Source organism: Colias eurytheme, chromosome 4 (genome assembly GCF_061535395.1).
Source record: "Colias eurytheme isolate Ceu_HAF_F1 chromosome 4, ilColEury1 Martin Lab GWU primary, whole genome shotgun sequence".
In the NCBI taxonomy this organism is placed as follows: Eukaryota; Metazoa; Arthropoda; class Insecta; order Lepidoptera; family Pieridae; genus Colias; species Colias eurytheme.
In genome coordinates, this window is record NC_142983.1 from 108584 (window position 1) to 131276 (window position 22693).

Consider the following 22693-nt stretch of genomic DNA (forward strand, 5'->3'; position numbering starts at 1 on the left):
ATTATATTGACGCAACGAAACCTTCGAATTCAGGATACACAAGCTATTGTTTTAACAACAATAAGTTGCGTTGTTATGAACAATCGCTAAAACTTACGTGGAAACCGCATATGCTTTTTTATTATTAGCCGCAAAAATCGATGCATTCACATTTCGTATGTGTTACGTGACTCATTGCGATACCGATGTCATGTCGCTGTGCGCAGCTAAAAAAATATTCATTTTCATAGAATTAATTTATTCCTGTTAGCGTGAATTTTTATTATTTTATCAGTTTTCACCGAGAGAACGATAACTTGATGCAATTCGTTATCTTATCTTATCAGTGTCCGCCGCAAAAGCAGCGTACACGATAATGTCATTAGAATTAGATGTTGGGAAAAATTCTGGCAATGATGATTATGACGATACTGCTGAATTTCATCTGGCAAAAGCGTGCAGATGGACGCTGGTCGGGCTACGAGTGGAACCGTGTGACGTAGTCATGAATGTAGTGCTAATTTTAGCAGTTCAGAAGCGCAGCCCGCTCACAAGTGGAGAATCCTTAGCGGTGAGCTCACGTCCACCACACGCTTACGAGTGCCTCGTTTTATAGGAATTTTTACATACGTAACGCATTTTTTCTAAGACAAAAGTTGAAAAGTGAATCTTGTGCACTACCACCATGGGGCAAGGAGACGATGCCGTCACACGTAAGTTTTATAACATTATTTCCGGGAGTTGGTTGTGGTGTTGGGCGCTATCGATTAGATTGCATTTCCTTGTCGTTTTGTACTGCTTCTTTTTGGAAACTATCGTCGCTATCTAGTGTTAATACTGTATCAAATACGATTCATAAAATTCTAAGAATCAATTGAGTTATGATTCAATTGATTAGTAACATCGATTGATATCGACGATTTTCGGTGATTAGTGGATGAATAAACTTGAAGGTCACCCAATAAAGTAGCAGAAACACGTAATGCTATACCTACTTACTTTGTCGATGTTTATCTTTAAAAATTTTGTCAATTTTTAGTTAAAACATCTGTATACTCACATGATTTTAAATTGAACCTTTGCATTTCAATTGAATAGGTTGTAAATGACATTCAAACGTGCGTTGCAAGTATGTGATGTTATGTTCAGTGAACTAAATATAATAAAATATACCTGCAATGCACTGGATACTTTATAATACTTATCTTCACAAAACCTCTATAGAGAATGTACCGGCAGGGTTATCAAGCGACATGACCTAATTTCTGTACATTCCCCACAGGCCCTTTGTTTGAGCGACATTTACCGGCGCCTACTTTGTTTATTTTGCACTCAATTATCCAACAAAGAGAAATTTGAACTTTGCCAACGTTTTCTGAAGGCCAGACCTCATTAAGATAAATGCGTCCTCAATATAAATAATGTGGAGCATTAACCAAATGATTATTTATAAACTTAACGATCGTAAAATATGAGTTTCATAAGCAGATTCCCTATAATCGTAACTATGCCGTCGGGGAGTATATATCATTAGGCGTATTTTATAATAAGTAGGTGCTAGGAGACATTAATATCTTGTGCATTAGAGCGTCGATTCGAAGCTCTGAGAAGTTGCAAAGTTTCCAAATATTGATTTTCTCGTCTTTGCTTTGAAGTCTGAATTATTAAGACTCTGGCGAAACGTCGGCGTGTATGGATTTTGTAAAGGAGGCAGACGTTTTAGTGCCGTAATAAAGGCTAGGTCTGAGGGCGCAGCGGCGGCGCGCCGCCCGGATCGATAGGCCTCGACGCGGCCGCGCTGTCTAACCGATACTTATGTCACTTGTAATAACATTTGTCTAATCTTCCGAGACTATCGCCTTATTACACCTAGAATAGGCAATTTGTTTTCCATATATTTTCGAACACATGCTCGTCTTGATCATGGAAGATAGTTCAGAGATCTCACCGTGAAGTAATTTCTTTGTGATACAACGTTTGGCTGGTAATACATATTTAAATTATATTTTGTTTACATAAATTATTGTCTTCATCAATCAAGATATCTGATAAAATATTGCAAGTTAAGTTATAAATAACGATGAGCCAATTAAAAAGACAAATATAAAAAAAGATAAATGTTTAAAAATAAGTAGTTTACCCTCGAACAATACACAAAGAGATGTTGATATGTAAAGAGCATATATCACAATGTCACGTACTAACACAATAACGTACAGCACATTCGATAAGGGTTGGCCCGTGATAACATCGTTAGTGGACAATGAGTCATTGGAAATTTTATTAGTTGCCCTCTGTTCCCGTACTCCCGTAGATAGGGGTGCTGCGTCGTCCACATAGAAACGATAGTACAAACAGTCTATCGGTAGTTGAGGTATTTAACCAAAGAAGTAATTAATGAATTGCAGATGAAGAAGTTGAAGTTACTTAACTTCTGGTTAGTTCGAACCTTGCATTGTAAACAGAAAAACATTTTCTAGTGATTTTGTCGATTCTAGGATTCGTTTTGCGATTTTTTATCAAAATTGCAGGCCATTCATTTTTATGATTCATCATAATGTTCAGTTCTTTCATAATGAATATTCTAATATTTGACTTGAATAGACTCATTGGAATTTCAATTGAAGCTCCAGAAATTCTGGAAGTTTTGACATTCGTTAAATGTTTTTATGCGGAATTTCACGGCTGGTGATTTTACCTAGAATGTAATTAGTCTGTTTATTCTTTGGCATTCACTTTTAAAGATATGCCTATACCCTTTTTGTATGATTCGATTACAGTGTTTTAAAAACAGTAATTTTATTTTATTAATTTTGGTACCTATATTTACGATACCATGATTTGTTTGATCAATTCATCATTGCCGTATTTATAAGTATTGTTTAAAATTTAATGTTAATTGGATAGATGGATTTGTAACTGTTGTGATGGATGTGTAGGTCATTAATATAAAATACAGTGTAAACAACCGCAGATGTCGTCGTGATTCCATCAAACTGCACAATTACCTCCAGTTTTGCGATGTCAATTAAATTATAACTTCTTTCATGATATTTTGTATCTAAAAGATACAAGATATACTTTCGTATACCGCTTATAATGAAGCACGTAGTAATCATAAATATTGCATAAGCGGATATAGCAAACTGCGATCACATCTATTTATATTTTTCTTCTGGAATTTTTAACATGACAGTCGGAGTCTGAACGTCGCATCGGTGTATACTATCCTGTATCTTCTATCTAGTTTTAACGTTAAAAAGTGATTTAGAATACCTCCTATAATATCAAAGAAATTTTATAAAAATATAAAACAATTAGTAATGCAATTCATGCAATTGCAAATTCTGTGTAAAAGTTTTAGAGCTCCTTTCTTAATCGTAATCGTATTGTAGTGAAGGTCATAGGGCCACAGCCCACAGTAGTGTCGAAATTTTTGGAAATGAATAAGGCAGGTATCAAGTAGGTAGTTCATTAAAATATTTGTTTCCACCACAGTCTCACCATCCCCAAAAACCCCACCCACCCATGGATGCTTTTAGATAAGTTAACTATTATAGAGAGATAAAGTCAGATTTATTAAAAATTAAGCATTTTTTATATAAGTTTGGGTGATATTACTTCTGTGATAATATCAGATAAAGACAATTAGCATTAGATAGCAAAACTAACAATATGATGCCAAGTGTAAGGTTATATTGATGGAAATTTCTCCAAACATAATACGCATTATGTCTCGTTGACACAACGTAGCCATTGAATGTACTATGATGTCATGGCAGGCTGTATTTGGTGCGCTTGTGCAAGCTAGCCCATGAGTCATGACCCTGGGACTAGCTGCGGTAATTATCTTCGTTTATTACTTATCAATATGCAAACAGACTTTAATGTCTTCTACGTGCTGAAAATTTTACAGGTGTCGTCATTGTTTTGGAGTCTGTCTAGGCTTGAAAAGTTCCAGCCTTTCAATAAAAGTGCCAATTTTTCATTTATTAATTTTGTTAAGATAGACTATCAGCTCCCTATAGCAATCTTCTAGCATAACTTCGTTATGAGACTCGTAATTAATTGAGTTATAAAAGCAAATTAAATTCAATACGTGCTCGTTTCACGCGTCTCTAATAGCATACTGATTGAAACTTATAAAAACAAAGTTTCCTATAAAGGTGTACTGTCACATGGCCCATAGGCAGGTGCCGGTGACGTCACTTCGCTGGTGGCGATATTTTTAACTATTAGCACAGACAATATAATAGGTACTACTATTAGTATCACTGCTTCTGTCTATCACGGTGTCGCTGTAAACATTGCATTGTTTGATAAGTGCTTTAAAACTTTCCAATGTGCAATTTGCATATCGATCATTGCAATTTTGACACCGAATAATGTGTCCTAAAGATGAAGGTTAATTGATGATATCACCTTTACAATCTTCAGACCAGAAGTCATTGAAACAGAAGGAAATCGTAAAATTTAAGGAGTGAATATTTTCGTAGATTCATTCATTGAAGACTGATGCAAAAGAAAATATTTGAAGTGAAGTAGAAACGTAAATAGTTAAATCTTATACGATTCTTAACCTAGACATTTCTTCTAGTCAAAATGAAACTCAAGTAATTACAGTTAAATGAGTAATTGAGCGTTTAGGTGTATGGAATATAATTGCATAGTTGTGGTTAAGCTGCTTAGAATAATATTATGTACAACATTCAGATATAATTACAATCCGTTTGACTAGTTTTGGAGTTACTATTTAGAAGTACCACCTTATCCAAGTTTACGATATAGCGACACTCGAAGAATTTTCTAGATATTTTAGGTTTAAATGTACGTTAGCAAAATCTACGTTTCTTCGAATAAAGAACTTACGTAAAAGGGCAATCTTTTTAGCTCAATGCAGGCATTATTTGGGACGACATTGTCGCCCGTAATTCCTCATTTTCAAAGGACTGTACTCCCAGTTACCTTGAACTTGTCAGTCAGTTTGTTGTCATTGTTCTCGTGATAATTTTACATCAAGGTCGCGACTGGCTCGTATCTCCACAACGCTCTGCTCCGTGACTCACTCGTCATCCATTGATTTTGATGGAATCAGTATTTACATATTAGTCGTAATGATGCAAGACATTTTATTTTTATTTGCAATTTTTTTTCTATATGTGGTTTTAGGTCAATTTCTGATTTAAAAGTTGCAATGAAATACGTTCCCTAGTTTGGCTAGAAGCAAAATTAATGTTTTATAATTTTTCAAATAATGTCGTTATAAGTAGGGTATGCCCTGATTTTTAACTAGGGCAAAATTTCGCTAGCACATTTTTCATATCCATATTTTCTAAACCTTATGTGTACATACAGTATTTGTAATGTCTTTTATGCTATAAGTAATAATATTCTACCCGGTATTTGAAAGAGGGTTATCTTCATTATAAAAAAATGTAATGCATTTCATCTTATTTCAAGTTTCAACTTATTTGATAAAGTTTCCATAAATCTATTCTTTAATCCTAGCTATAAGTTGTCTCTTTCAAAACTGTACTTTTTATTTATGTAGAGTTAAACGCTAAACTATCGGTGGCGGGTGTGGGTGTGTTTCCGTGTACTGCTTGCGCTACTAACATACTGTTGAAGCACCATCCTTCTGACTAACTCGCTAATTCGCTCACTGGAGCTACCGAGCTAGCATGTGTCGTGTGACGTGTCTGAAGTATGGGGTAATGCAGCATGCCAGGAGCGTAGGGTGCGCATTGTCTCGGCGCATGCGCGGGTCGAGCGGCGCGGGCGGGCGCGGGGCGCTGCGCCGCGGCCGCCAGTATCGACGCGAGAGTCAGGCGCGGCGCGCGCTCAGTCAGCCGACATTCGGCTTTAGTAATTACGTAAAGTGTCATCATGGCGAACTCCGGACCCTCCCTCTGCAGCGTACTCGACCCGCGTAAGTGTCGCGGGCCTCGCTTCGCTTGCCTCCTATCGCGACTAACCCGCTAACGCGCAGCCTTCTCTTGCAGATGCTTGGTTCGACCCGCAGAGGCTACACCCTGAAGGTGAGTGAAGGCGGGGAAGTGGGAACGGCGACGGGAGAGGAGGGCCGTCGCCAGCGGCGCTGACGGCGTCCACTGTGTAGTGTGCTTTCAGTGTTACGGTGACACAAATAAAGGAGTAGCAATCGATCGTGTCGGTGAGTCCGGGCCGCGCCGCGAGACGCGAGGCGCCACCTGACACCACCACTCTGACAACAAGCCATAACATGACAGCTCTAATTGTGTCGCTTCACCTCACTGATCCAAGATTGCTCGTTTATCTTGCTCGGACTAACACTAACATTTCGGCCTATCGTCTACACGACACCGTTTAATTAATAATTGCATTGTAAATAACTCTTTCATTAAATTGCCTGTGTGCCTAACTTCTTACCTAAATCTTCTGTATTGTTTATGTTGCTATCAACAAAGTTTTGAGTTTAATTTAAATAATACTAGGGACACAATTACAAATACATACATGAATTTATTCGGTAGCAACTAAAATAGCTTCGGTCCAACTTATCATTACGAGATAAGGACTGGATATTAGTTGAATTACATACAATCACGGTGATTAGGAAAGTAATTAAAAAAAGTAGACAATTAACCTTTACGAATAAGACAACAAGATGCTAAAGAACCAAAATTTTCCAAACGTATGCTCTAGATATTCTATGATATTTGGCAAAAGTTCTCCGAATTATGCTAATTGAGTTAGCGATACTTGCGAAGCGTCAGGGGTCAGGTAGAAATGTATTGTTGGAACATTAGCGGTTGTTAATTACACAAGGTTGCATTGTTCCCCATCGCAGTAACGTGATCCGACAGGTGCCAGCCACTTGTAATCCAGTCTCCCTTCAAACAAGTACTCTTTTGTAATTTTAAACTCACGGCAGGGATATGTAACCAGCCAGGAACGATCACTTGACTGCACTTTTTGTAAATTGTTTCCTTTGTTTGGTGGTTTGACTTGAGTGGCTAGGTAGTGTAGGCGATGAAGGGACAGACTAGGGTAGTGTATAAGCGGCATGAAAATGTCATGGCAGTCAAATGGCGTCATTCCAATTGATGTTATCTGTATTAAAACATAAATAAAATCATATTGAAGAAATAGCTGAGGCACAAATCCACGCAAAATAGGATGCTTCCCTTTTTGGTAGAACTATTTTGACTTGGCTAGTCATGTGTGATAATTTCTCCGCACCCTTATCGTTAACGTTACAATCGTAATTAATTAATCAATTTGTTTATTTAGGCTGAGTCAATATATCATTAACAGCCTATTAGTTATTACAGTATATTTATATCTGAATAATTAATATACAATATCGCTGTAAATTAAATATGTACATAATAAGATAAAAAAAAAATTTGGAAAATCCAAAAGTGCACGCCTCATAATTTTTTTTTAATAAATATTTATTAATTATTATTTTTGTTTATTTAATAACAATTAAACCACATCGAATCAGACCCTGAAAAATGAAAGGGTTCTATTCCTGAGCATACTCAAGCGTAAGAGAAAAAAAAAGACTCGATTAGTAAAGTATTTCGGTCGCTATCGTGTTAACAAGAAAAAGGATCCGCACATACAGACACACGGACGTCCAAGACAGAACTTTTTTAAACTGTTTTTTAACTAGTTTAAATAACAATAATGACATCAAAAATATCATGAACGTTAAAAATAGTGTTTTTTCTTAATATGTGTGTGTATGTATTATCTTACAAGTGCAATGTATGATACATAAAGACATTTTAAGTTTGAAAAATCAGATGTTTTGCGCGAAGTGACAGTAGTACCCACCTCAACGCTTCGCTTATGAGGCGTGCAATATGTGGTTATATTCCAGAAAATATAATAATGTTTCTGAAATGATACATTAGTTAAAGTAATTGCTGTAATTGAAGAGACTAATAAACATGAAACCTCAACATTTACAATGTATCATGTTTTCCAACAAAGTACGAATAAGTGACAACATAATAATGAAATTATTAGTTTTCCGTCTGGTCTATTTTTACAATTGATGTCTGAGTACTTATCTCGCATTTGATAATAATACGTAATCTACAAGTTACTATGGTGTTTTCCATTGCCTTGATATGAATAGTTATGTCCAGCCATGTAGTTAGTTATGTTGGTCTCTAAATTATCTGTGGTTGTGTCACCGGCATGCATCCTCGCCGTGCGCATGTTTACCATCCTACTCTTATCATAGATAAAGTATTTGTATAGCTTCCAGATTGCACCTTATTCCCTCGATGTTTAAAAGTCTTTTTCTAACTAACTTTCTTTGAGTGGCCAAAATTGTTTTTATGTGAGGGTTGTTATGGGAATTCAAAATATAATAAATTCCACTTGAAATATTTGATGTTTGAATAGATTGGACTTATACAAATAGACTTATAGATTTCAATTGTCTTTTGTTTTTGACTATGCAAATTATGTTTTGATATTCCGAAAAAATATCAATTAATTACATTCCGTAGTTTTTTTCCTGTTAATACAAGGTGTTGTTTTGACACACACGCAATTAATTCTTTTTTGTAGATGTTTTGGTAGACATTTTTTATCTATTTGAATTAAATTTCACGAACGTACGTAGATTGTAGACTAGATATTAAAAGAAAAAAATTCTAAAGCAGGATAAAAAAATACTTTTTATATAAGTAGGTAATTGGCTTCTCCGAAACATTTTGGATAAACTTCTTTTTTATTCAATTCAATCTTGATACAAACGAAAGATTGGATTTCAATATCATTATTTTTCATAATATCAGTTTTAATTATAAGTATATTTAAAAATTTAATAAAAAAGCCGAAATCGACCTTGTACACTGCACTTCGATTATTTCGTAAAGTAGCATTCAAAACTGGTTCACAATTGCATTAATCGCACCTTTATTTGGTTTTTCATTACTTTCCCGATTAACATCAAACGTTTATTTAACAGTTGATTAATCTCAGACTTCACAGTCGTTTCAGATTCGTCTGATGTGTCGGTTTTTGTTGCAATAATGATCTTTTGTTGTTGTTTTTATAGTTGTTTGTTTCTTGGAATTACGCAGATTTGTGTTAGCAATAATCAGCTGTGTTCATTATTAATAATTTTAATCTCACTCTAATTATTTCACATCGATCTAACGTAGTTTATTGTAGGAAAAGTTATGTAGGTTTTTTAAAGAATGGTTTTTGCGTTGAAGCAAATGAAAAATTGTTAGTTATTTTGTAGAATTTCCATCATGCTCTATCACTTTATATTGTAAATATTCTTCATAGGTATTATGATCGTTTGGGCTTTGGGCTTGCTGATCGGAAGTTCAAATACATTAATTGTTCATGAGATCGTTTATAAAACATATGATTTCTAACTGGTCTATAACGTAGTGCAGGTCTATTAGCTCGGAACTGTTATCAGCAGATTATACTGCGGATGACGTCCCCTCTCATCTGCGCCCATAACTTAGAGCCTATACTTGTCTAGCTATATGATGTACTGATGTAGGCACGCTAGTACGGACGTTATTGATTATTTCTGTAGACGTTTTATGTTTGAAATTAATCATTATCAAAGGTTAGGTTCGACTGGATCTAGTACAGTTTTCCATTTATTTCTTCCCGAATATAATAATCAAAGAAAGATTTGGAATACTTTTCTGTATTGATTTTTGATTTTCCGATTTCTTCAATGTCATTGACAAGGTTTAAAGAATTAAATCTGTATTCATATCTTTCTTTATTCTTCAACTTTGAGTCTTAGGACTTTACTCTTATCTCTTATTCGATCATTGATTTTTGCATTCCACCATGGAAATTTTGCCGAATACGATAACAGTAGTTCTTATAGGGCATCGAAGTGACAATGTAATGTTCTGAGCAGGGATGTAACGGAGGTGGTTTTATCGGAACCGAAATCGGAATCGGAGTTTTCAAATTTGGTTTATCGGAATCGGAATCGAAATCGGAGGCAGGGTCAGTTTGTTTAAGGACAAATAAAACATGATTTATAGTCAATTCTTTTCATTTTTATTTTTTATTATAAAATAAAAAACAACTGTGAAAAAAAATTGGCATTATTCCAAATAAACAAAAGATAAAATTAATGAATCTGTCAATTTCCTTAGATTTAGCATGAGAAGTGCACCATTTTGTATTCTTCAGCAAAGTTTCTTTTAAAGTCATTTGTTTTTTAGCATCCTGAAGGGGCGTCGAAGTCGAAGGCTGTACAGTATCTTTTTTTTCAGTTTCTGACTTAATGAATTCTTCATATTCAGTGGCATGGACAGACTTCAAATGACTTTTTAAGGACGTTGTCGTACCTCCCTTTCTTGAATACGTCTTCATACACAGTTTACACTTTGCCGAATCTGAATTAACTTCATTGAAGTAGTTCCAACTGGACTTAGGTTTCATTATCCCACACAAAAACAGATCACTTTCATTGATAATAAGCCGCAAAAATCAAAACAATTATCTATAACCTATAAACGTGTCTTGGGCGTAACAAATAATAACAACTAACAAGTGAAAAAATAATTGATGATAGAGTAGTAGTGGGGGTCGGGGGATTCCCCGCGCGACATGTATGAACCTGTTCGGCACAGGCCGTCGCGCGCCGCCCGCTTTGTTTCGTTCGACCTCCGATTAACATCCGATACAAAAGTATCGGAACCGAAGTCGGAACCGAAAGTGTAATAATAATCGGAAGTTCCGACTTAACGGAACCGGAATCGAAGCTCCGTTACATCTCTGGTTCTGAGATAGCCATCTGTAGCCGGCGGGCGCGCGAGTGGCGCGAGCTAGAGACGGGGTATTTTTGTCGCAGCCGTGGTCGCCCATTGTATTTCTGTTACCGATGCTACTAATTCCACGTCTCGAGTCTGTCACTCATGCTCGTTTGATTCACGTGTAATTTTGTTTGGTGGAATATTTCTGGACACGCGGAATGCGGAAATGCGGAAGCGGGTTTTTGTTGTACTTCTGGTGTTCTTTCCTCGATATTTAAAAAGTGCCAGTATCATTATAATTAATAAAATATTGGCATTAAACAGTTGAATGAAAACGTTCTGTACCTCATTATTTTAAAACCAGATATTTTAAAAGCATAATGTTATAAAAAGAGCAAATTAATAAAACATAAATCAAAACAATAAACACCTGTTCAGATGTTATGTAAACCTAAGAAATATATGAATGTAAATGCTCTGCAGTCGATCATTGCGTTACGCTAATTCGGAGATCTATAAATACAATGTTCGCTATGGAACATGCGGTCACAATATGCCAGTTACTAGATCATATTTGTTTATATATCATACTTGGAAATTATAAATTTGATCGTATTGTAAGTCACACTACGAGAACATGTTAATGATCAAATTTTAGATTCCAATCCTTTTGAAGATGAGCAGCAAATCCATTTATAATAAACGCTTCAGAATTCGTTTGATGTTGTTGAGCACTAAATGCCAAGTAGGTCACTTTTTTCTTTGTCAAGAAATTCACCTAAACCTTCCTTGTTATCTTTACCCGTATTTTAAATTCGTCATAGATCTTGTCTCGAATATACTTATGAGTTATGAGTAATGCGTAAAAATGCCGAGTCATAATGAAAACTATTATCAATTGTTATTTGTTCAAATAAATAAGTCATCCATTGCGAAATAAATGCACAAATTGTGCTAAAAATATCTTCTAGTTAATTCCAATGCATTCGTCTGCAGAATATGAAAATGTCTGCAGTATTGAATACATTTTTGGCTCCTTTTTATTTGCATTTTCAATGATAAATTTCAATAGAACGGTCATACAACTTTTTCATGGTCTGTCATTGGGTAAATTTTTTGAAAGCGACATTTCTAAGTGGTTAATTTAAATGTTTTAAAATGGAAAATATCTTTTGTATCTTTTACTCGCTACATGAACGGGATTCCATGAGTGTGCAAATCATGAAATAGGAAAGTATATGCAAGACAATAGCCCTCGACGTTGGAGCGACGCCAGCCGCCGATCGATCAAGTTTGCTGTCGCAGAATTTCTTTTGTCACTCGGGAAATAACGTATGTTCGGATTTAATAGAATAGTTCCGGGAACATATTGCTTTTATTAACTTCATTACAGTTCTATCTTTTAATATATAGGAAGGGACATTTCAAAAATCTATAAATGCAGTTCCATTTCTTTATGAAAATAAAGGAATGTATCCTTTCCCAAAAAATTCTATCTCAGGTATTTAAAGTTTTCCACCATTTTTTAAGTAAATTTATAATTTGAATATTGAGGTAAATTTTGCACCAGAAACTCGTTTAGTTATCTTTTTTTTTATTTTAATGAATTATTAGCAACTTGGTTCTTTACTTTAAATTTTTCCAGCTCGTCCCTGATGTTACATAACGCGTGTTCTGGCATAAAGGTCAGTTTTATTGACTCCCCACTTATTAGTGCACGTAGATGTAAACCAGAGGCCTCATTGAGACTATAATATTTCTGAAATAATTAGCCGTAACGTAAGTTTATAAGTACATATTATACAATGAATGATGTGATTAATATCAGCATTTTATATAGGAAAACTTGTAACAATAAAATTTGTCTATTGTTGGAAATAATTTTGAAATATGCTCGAATTTTGTATAGCCCCTTGAGTTTCTAGTCATTATATTTTTATGGAATGATGTATACAAAACTACAATGGAATTTATTTAATAATACAAGTTTTAGTCAAGTGAGAATTTGTTACCGATAAAATCTCATCTGCGAAGGACATGCAAGATGCGTCACAATGACATATTAAAAACAAAAATTGATGTCTCATTATTCTGGCCTTTGGATAGATATTTCACCTCCGTGATGACCATCCCTTTGTATTTTCCTAAATAAGGGACTTGTGAACTGTTTCAAAATTCCGCTTTTACTGTTGTAGGTGGTCATTTAATAATGCTTCAGACAGGGACTATAGGGGGTAGTGAAACAGGGTGTTTAAGTAGTATGTTCGTGAATATACTGTAGATAGAATTGTCGATGTTAAAGCTTTGCCAGTAAAGTGCTTTTCAGAGCGCGTTGCGGCAATTTTGGCCTCATTAGTACAACTTTGGTTTGTACTAATGAGGTTTTTTCACTCCTTTTCTTCGGGTCTGAACAGTATAGACATAATGATTGCTACAGTCTTGCTATAATGTTGTTTGTTTGCCAATTAATCTGTAGTATCTTTGTGTAGATTAGTTGCCCAATAAAAAATATTCCCATTGTATGGAAATTTCCGAAACATTTCTTATGAACACATTTAGTATAGAAACCTGCTTTATATAAACAGATTTGCCTAAATGATAAAAAAGTTTTAGTTATAAACACTTGACTCATACATAGAACGTGATTTGTATGTTTGTGTTAATTTGAATTTTTTTGTAATAGATACGACTCTAAATGTTTGTGAAAAGTATGATTCTTTAAAATTACCAATTCTAATGCTTTTGTGTGTTTTACATGTGTTATTTTTATAAGAACCGTGCAAATGTTTTTACATCTAATTTTAGATAATTGATTAGTAATTAATGCAGGACCATCGTAATTTTATTTTCTATTATTTAAACAAGGTCGTAAATTGTGTAATTCGTTGAAGTTCAAGCCTTATCGCGTTGTATTTAGGTGAATGTTTCGTTATCAGTAGTCTGTAGAAGTCTTCGCTAGTTGATAAGGGCTGTCTCACATCGTTGGCGTGGCGACGGCGCTGACCGCAATACACGCTATCACTTATCTTAGTCTTTAGCTTTACCTTTACCTAAAGAGTTAGAGATCATAGAAACACAGTCTTGTACTAACGGATAATTTGAAATAGAAGGTGTTAAAATTCTCACACTTTTATCGCTACATTCAATTTTTTTTCCTAAAACATCAATCATAGAACAATGTACATTTTTTGCGATCCGACAACTTAACACTCCATCAAATAAATATTAATGCTACCACTAAAAACTAATTTAAATACATTAATTTAAATAAGTATGTACGTAATATAATATGCAGTTTTGTTAGAGATAATTTATTGTTACGTCCGTTAATTAATATTATATTTTATTAGTTTGCTGATAAAAAATTGGACAAATATTTTTTAATTTGTGACAATTTTTAAACAGAACTATTTATATCGATACAGAAATTCTCGCATTTTATACTCTTCTAATCTACCGTAGCAAGTGACCGTGTTTATTTCATCATATTCGGTAAAAACATATTTAAAGCTTCTCAAATTATGTATTGTATAATTGTAGTATCTATTCTGTGGTATTGTGTCGATCGTGGAAACTAGCTGGTCCGTCTGTTTTCAATATGTCTTCCCATTTTTTCTACATTTTGACCCTCTATCCTGTGTGCAGTAGTATACTTTTTGTGGATGCCCACTTTCACGACATGTTGTCGGTTCCTTTTAAATACTCCGTCTCGTATCCCACGAGAATAAAAGTATTTAGAATCCCCTTAATTAAATCGTTATTATCATGTTATTGTAAAGGTAGTTGTGTCCTAAAATATTATAGTACTATTCGTTCAACCTTCTTCTTCGCCTTTTGTTCTGTTGCAGTAGTATTATAATAGTGGTGGTCAAATGAATTTGTTTTAGTTATATTTTTTTATTATTTCGTACCAATAGCTCCTTCCTTACCTTGATTAATCTAAAAACAAAGTCTAGCTCTTTGTCTCAATGGAATAAGTACAATAGCTGGAGAAGCACGTCCAGTCTGAATGTGCTCTAAGTAAGTGGCATTGACCGCGCTTCCCCGCGCCCCGCGCCGCTTCCCCCCCGCCCCGCTGCGCGAGCGCATCTGATCACCAGCTATTAGTGTTTATTTTGGCAACAGCTCTCATCGATCGCCATCGATGCTTGTGCCACGCTTGAGTTACGACCCTTGTGACTTTTATCTGTTTATGCGAATGCATATGCAGCATTCATTTAATTTTCGTTATCAAGCAGTTTGACGTTTGACCTCATCTCTTTTAGGTGAAATAATATGTTTTGTTTGTCGATTTTATCTAAGAAGTTCACCTTTTATTTCAATAAATGTTCTTAAAATGTCGTGGAGTTATTGCAATTTGAAGATTCTTGCGAGGTGAATGTTAGATTGTCTCGAAGCTCTTGACGTGAATCATACATTCACAAGTTGAATTTGTCGATTCGCTCTGTTGCCGCTATGTGAAAGTCCAATTCGACAACCTACCAAATAACGCTTTCGTTTAATGTTAGGAGTATCGTGTTATTTTCCAATATAAGTAGTTTGTGAAATCTTATTTTCGGAAAAAAATTATAATAGATGCTTCAGTTGTAGGTATAATAGTAGTGAAAGGTACATCATTTGTTGAGTTTATATTGTCTTTTTATTTTGTTTTACCTCCGTCAATTTCCAGTATAACAATTTCATTCAACAATTACCTATCTATGTCTTCTTGTCAAGGTGAATTTGTTTAAATACAGCCTCCTTTAAATAAAGGAGGAAATCCTCTGTGCCTTGAACTGTGAACATCATTCTGAAATGTAAGAGAAAGTACGTAACCTTCAATGTAATTCAGAAGAACAATGAAAACTTTCCTCAGCGAATGTTTTGAAGGTGAACAGCAAAGAGCGGCGTATCTTTTTATACTCGTCACCGCGCTGGCAGCCTGCCGCACGACCTACGCCACTAGTACAAACACATGCACTCAATACGATTCTACGCTAACTTATGTATATAAAAAGTATACTTCTTCGTTTTCCACATCTTTCTTCCGTAGAAAGTATCTACTTACTTCTTCCTTTTCCATCTCTGTTATAATGTTACATCTCCAGTGCTTCCATACTTTTTCCTTTGTTTTATTGTTACGATTCCAAAGTCGGTACATTCATCCATTGCCACTGGTCTCTTCCTGTTGTGTTGTGCTTTGTTTTAATATTTAGTATTTATTGTATTCACTAGGTAACTACTAACTATAGACACAAAGTGCATATTTAAATCGTCTTAATTGTTAAACTTCTTACTTGTTAAAGGTATTTGTAATCACACCCTATGATATTATTTTTCAAACATGATTCCATACATATTGTTTTTATTGCGACTTTATAAATGACCAAAATTGGTAATTTTGCAAATGAACGATCTGCTTATTTCCATCGTTTACAAAAAAGGATATTATTTCGTGACCTACGCCACTGAAGGCTGTATCCCTTTACACATGTGGACAATGTTTAAACATTAACATTACACTATGGAACTGGTTATGCCCTCGTTGAATGCTTCAAGAGTTGTGACGTCACGCAACTGGTTCGCGATAACTTTCATTGCCTGAAGATATTTTTACTTTTCGGACTGGCTATTTGGTGAAATCTTGCATTTGTTCATCAGTTGAATGCTTTTTTTATAGATTTCATTAAATAATGTTTTTCTTTAGGTAACTATGTTTTGTAACTTAAAAAGATTAATTTTGATTAGGTTCGATTTTTGTGATCAATAGTAAAATTTACTTGTATAAGTACAACCTTGTATATGAGGGAGTAAGATTAAAAGAAAAACTTGAAGATGTCATAGACCTGTAATATGGTTAATCTCAAGTCTCAACTAAACTTAATTTATGAATCTTGAGAAAAAAATACAGAAGATTATAAACACAGTTGTATATTTGTACTGCGGAAGTTATTTTAATCCTTATAAATCTTCTACGTTGTATTAAATCCGATACGAATGTATACGGTCGGATTCAATCTAACTTTTCATCTCATCCTCCATTAGCTGTAAATTGAAACGTTCATTGTAACTTTATCTGTTGGCTTTTAATGGATTTTTTGTCTAGACTGTAACATATAGAGTTTCTTTTCAGATATCAAATTTTCTGACATTAGAAAGTATGTCATGAAAAAGATGCATATATTTCATATACAGGGTGTCCCACTGTTGGTATACTAAGCTCAAAGGAGGTTATAGTTTTGCAGTACGTAAAAAATACTTATAAAATTCCAGACGCTTTTTTTTTAAATAGATGAATTCTTAAAACTCTATGTTGAACAACATAACCCATAACAAGCAACCCGCCCAACTTTGCCACTAGCACGTGAGCGTTTAAGATTATGTTTTCATAGCCAAATGCTCACATTAGAGAAGCGGTATATGCCGGCTGCGCGAAGCTAGAGAAGAAAACATGGATTTTCAGGAAAAATTTAGCAAAAAATTTTTGACGTAATTTTGTTGCTTTACGTGATCAGCGTATGCAAAACTACAAGTCCCTTCGCGCTTAGTATACCAATAGTGGGACACCCTGTATTGTGTTGATATAGCGACAATGTGTTACAAAGTCAATGTTTATATAACGCAACATATTTTATATACATGTAATTAATCTATATCTAAATAAGCATAAATTTTGTTTTATCGGTAATCGCTTAGAAGTAGGGTGACTCAACGCGCAACTTTTTGTGGACTGCTTGTTTGTTTTTGAAGTTTAACGGAATAAATTTTCCATTACCATTTATAACTCGATTGATTTAAAAACCAATACCGTTATGGATGCTCGTTTTTTATGACAAAATTATTGAAATTGAAATGTTTTTATTGCACCAAATAAGTTTAATGCGCTTTGGTTATTTTTAGAGAAAATGCAAAACGTAGCAATTAATTAATTAAATTATCAGTACTTCATATGCAACGTTAAAGTTTAGGAATCTAGAGAATGCAATATATACACATGATAAAAACAGCATTTAATTTATCGGATAAATGTTAAATATCCCAATGTATTGTCAATTTCGTCGGTCCATATCTCTCGATGCACGCTGATAGCAAATCGAACTCGAACCGAAACTCGTCACCTTAAATAAAGATAAGTGCGTTGTATGGTGAGTGAGTTGGCGGCGGTCCGCGCGGGCCCGGCGGCGTGGAGCCCGTGCGGTGACGTGTGTGAAAGGCGGCGGCGTGGCAGCGCGGAGGCTCTGCCCTCCCGCCTCGGCCACTCCGTCGACATGGCGCGCCCGAAGCAGTCGCCTCGCAACAACGCGCAGTACGTTGACCTCCCCCCGAGAGGACCAGGTACAAAACCTACCCTTTTATTTCAATTGTGAATACCTTGTACGGTTTTTGAGTGAAGTGTGCGCCCGCGCGGCCAACCTTAACGCAGTTACACCGCGTGCAAAAGTGATTACGTGGACAACATATTGTTGGATACCATCATCACAATAGATTTTGTGCGTGTCGCGTTTATTTCACGTTCTCGTTGTAGGAGAGATGTGTAGTATCATTGTTTATCTTATCGGATCACCAGTTTCTGTCATGTTTTCGGTTATATCAAGGAAACGAACGCGAAACACAAGTCATGTAAGACACGGCAGAGCGCAGGTCTTTGGCTTCGCTGGAAGCTAATAATTTCGCAGTGAGAATGTAACTAGTAAGCGGAAATTAAGTTACATAAATATGATTTAACAGTTATTTTACCATAATGTTACTTTCCATTACATTCAAAGAACATTTCATACAAAGGCTTTACTAAGGGGAGACCATAAAACGTTATAAAATATAAATTCATTAATGTTAATTAAATTTAACTTCATGCATATAAGTAACATTATAAATATATTGTTATTAAAAAGTGTTAAAACGTTCACTTATTTTGATGTATATTCGCCTTTCTATTTGATAACGTGTTAAAATTTAGTTTATCATTATTAATTGGTAAAATTTCGATATTATTATTTACGAATGTGTCATATATCTAAAAATATAAATTATCTTTATCTCGAGTCTAATCACGTAGGCGTTCGTTCCCATCCGTCGATGGTACCGGTTTTCATCAAATTATTTACGATATTTCTCATACCTTCACCACTTTACACTTCTTTATTTAACGGAGCTTATTGACTTTTTAAAAATAGACCTTAATTTTACCATAAATAAGTTAACCTTTGAAGATAACTTTGACATGCACATGACTTTCACGTGAATTAATTTTGTGTGTTCAGTTGAACGTTTCATTTGTTCAAGGGATAATGAGCATTGAACATCTGTATCTATAACACTGACGTACCGTATACATATATGTGCTAACGAATGAAATAAGCGCGGTTTCGCGTCGTGGAAAATAAATGTAAAAGTGTTTATTAAGCAATTTCTCAAATGTTTATAATTTATACAGCAATATAATCTGTTTTACTTCAGCGTTGGTTAAGAGTATTTTTTTTTAATCAAAGATACCTATATTTTTACACCGTTATAAATTAAATAATCATCAAATCAAAGCCAAACAGGGCATGTACTTAATTTAAAATTCATATAATGCGTTTACTGGACAATAGAACAAATAATGAATAAACAATAACACACATTTTTTTGCAATCCATTTTAGCAAAGACCATAATCGCGTTTAGGTCTAGCGCTTATACAATGATAAAAACCTTACGTGCTCGCACTCGCACAAGCAATTAGCCCAGAAGGAAACGCGTGAACACTTGTAGGCCTGCTCGGAAGCACCCGCCGGCCGTCCACCCACGCGAACGAACCTTTGAAGCGACCGTTTTAATACAACCTATCTTTAGTTATGTACCAGAATAGAAAAAAGTTATTTTACATCGGCCTGTGTCACCAAGTCCCTTTAAATTATTCACAATGCTTCCTGTTTTTTGTCCAAATTGTCCCATATATTTGAAAATTTTGGACACTATTTTTAGATTTATTTTTTGTTGGGAATTCGCACGTATTGTATTTTAGAGTACACAATTTCAAAGGCTGCTTTTCCTCCCATTATGTCCTCTCATTTTAAACTCTCAACTATATTATTTGGTACAGCACATTTTTCCTTTTTCTACTGTGAACTAGTTTAGACTTTTTTGCTGTTTGTAGAATGGAAACATTTATTTAACTTTAGTTTAGTTAACAAACTGTTATGGCGTGTCTTAATACAAGTAACATTCATTATACCTGTTTACTTTCTCATTCGACTATTATTTGGTACAATAGACTGTACTTAAACAATTACCAAATATTTTATGAGTTCACAATTGAGGCTAACATTTTCTTTTTTCTTTTGTTATTTGAACAAAGTTATAGAACGCTTTTACTTATTTTGTTTTTGTGGTCCACTATAATTTTTATTTTATTAAACGGAATGCAGTCGAATTTACATCTTTTATTTTGTCATATCCATGCCAACACAGTGATGTACACAAGTTTACACAACCTATCACTATTGAATACTGTGATTATACTTCATTTAAATACCAAAGATATTTCCTAGTTGATCATTGTACAAAACGAGACCATGATCATTTTTTTCCTCATCACTTTCACTTTATAAAATACAGTTACAGACCTTCACTTATATCTTACCTTAAAAGTCGAGTACTCACAGGCGACAGAAGCAATGACGGCACCTACATAATCTCCATTATTAAAAAAATTATAGCCAATATTATATTATTATGTCTACCGGCGTCTGGCATCGACATTTCCCTTTTTAAGCTTTTTCCTCATTCTTGATAACGGATTATTTTGTCGTCATTGCTTATTCGATCTCTAAAAATCCGAAATCTCCCATATTATGAGGACAAACATAGTGATGAGCTGGGATTTATTTCATTTTAGATTTAGATTTTAGGGTAGTCCCTGCCGCAGCTTTTAGTTAAATTGTTAACTAAAGCAATATCCAAAATAATTCACAATTACATTTGCAGTGAGCCCTCCTTTCCATTTAGTTAAGCATATGGGATAGTGTCCCTGTTGCAGCTTTTAGTCGACTTGGCTGCAGCAGTTTCTGAATTTTAGATATAAATATGGGATAGTGTCCCTGCCACAGCTTTTAGACAACTTGGCTGGAGCAGTTTCTCTAACATAACCATGTAATGTTCGCAGTGGAATCCCTGATCTACTGGCGGTCAGCCCCGCGGTCGGGCGCGGCGCTGGGCGCAGGTCTGGCGCTGCTCGTGGCGCTGGCCTGCTGCTCCGTGGTGTCGGTGCTCGCCTACGCGTCGCTGCTCGCGCTCTCCGCGGCCGTCGCCTTCCGCATATACAAGAACGTGTTGCAGGCCGTACAGAAGACGAACGAGGGACACCCCTTCAAGTGAGTTGTTTTGAATAAGTAGATCGATTTATTAGGGAGACATAAATCTAATAAGACGTCACGAAATATAATGAGTGAAGGTAAAGAGAAATGCTATGCAAAAATATAATCTTTTTATATATTTAGGGAGTAAGTAGTAATAAATACCGTTAATCAGATTATAATATATATATGTTAAATTGTTAATTGTCCATGCAAAAATAAATAAAGAATTTGTATATTGTTAATTAATGCAAAGCAATTCATAAAATCTTAAATTCTATGCATATGACTTTTTTATCGCCTAATAGATGATTATCAAATGATTAAATTAATAATAATGAATATTAATAGCTCAAATGAAATGCGTAAGTAATTGTTGGATGTCAAATCAGTGCCAATTTTTCACTTATCTCGAAAGCATACAAAGTTATCTGCATGAATATTAAACAAATACACCGTATCACAGTACATAACTGCATTAAAATTTATGCGGTTGAGAATTTGCTAATTTGAGAACTGTTATATGTATTAGTATACAAATGATAATATTTTTTTTTATAATTTTTAAATAGGACTTACCAACGTAACTACTTATTTCATACATAAATATTTTTATGAATATTCTATGCCATCGAAGCAAAACTAATGTCCTATTAAAATATACCCGGCGCTATTACTATGGTGGATTGTTTTAATTAATTTACATCAGTAACAAATTTTTCATACATTTCATCATAACTAGAAAATTGAATTACTCATCGCAATATACCTACTTCTCAAAAAGTGACATCATAGCTTTTTATGACGCCAAGTCAGATAAAAATTAGCAATCTCAGTCATCCAATTGGATCGGTGTTGTCATAGTGTCGCATTACATTTTAGAATAGAAGTAAACTGTGTAATGTTATTTCTTAAAATTTAACAATAAGTTGCAAAAGGATTTCACTTTTGTTGTTGCTTACTTATGATTAGTTTTGCGCAAATGGTTTTGCCAAGTTGTGTTGTATCCTGAGAGAAAGGGGTTTCTAAAAATTAATTGTTGTAGGGTAGAGAGAAAATATTTCAGATAATTATTGTTTTGGGCAGTTAGGTTATCAGCTTTATTATTTGGATTTTGTCCCTGCTACCTACCCTTCTATACTTTTCTTAATTATTAAGTGAGCTTCAATTAATTTAACAAGTTTTTTTAGAAAGCATAAAAGGCACGATTAGCATTAAGTTCTGTGTTTTTCAACATTTTATTTTAGTTTTTACTACGACTAATTTTTCTCCGGCGAAGGTCTCGACCAATGCATCGCCCACACACTAATGCTTATACCTATAGAAGTTCTCTAAAGGAATCATATAAATTACTCATAAGTCATTAGTAATAATAAATGCTACGTGTACATGTATCTTGTACGTGTTGCAGTCAACGAATGAACATTGAGTGACGCTTGTTTAGGTAGTCAATGTTCTGCCTAGTCGTTCAATTGAACGTCGTCATTAAATGAACGCGCTAGTCATACAATCAAATAGCAGATTTAACCAAATGACGGCGACATATAGATGTTGAAGCTCTAACGTTTAGAACTTACACACTCCTAAGCCCCAACAAATACTACCTGTCTTCTCAATAAAGCAAAACTCAAGTCTTCAGAAGCTCCTAAAA

General features: G+C 34.7%; 1 protein-coding gene across 3 annotated transcripts in view; it reads left to right on the forward strand.

Annotated features, from left to right (window-relative positions):
* Rtnl1 (reticulon) overlaps nt 1-22693 on the forward strand; it is a 29080-nt gene that overhangs the window by 1468 nt on the left and 4919 nt on the right. The window contains exons 2-3 of one of the 3 annotated variants that reach the window (XM_090120298.1): nt 5982-6017; nt 20853-21060. In XM_090120298.1, coding sequence (XP_089976424.1) covers nt 5982-6017; nt 20853-21060 — 244 coding nt within the window. Of the gene's footprint in view, nt 1-5981; nt 6018-17882; nt 18042-20852; nt 21061-22693 lie in introns of those variants that run through there. The other 2 variants (XM_090120300.1, XM_090120299.1) reach the window with 2 other exon arrangements.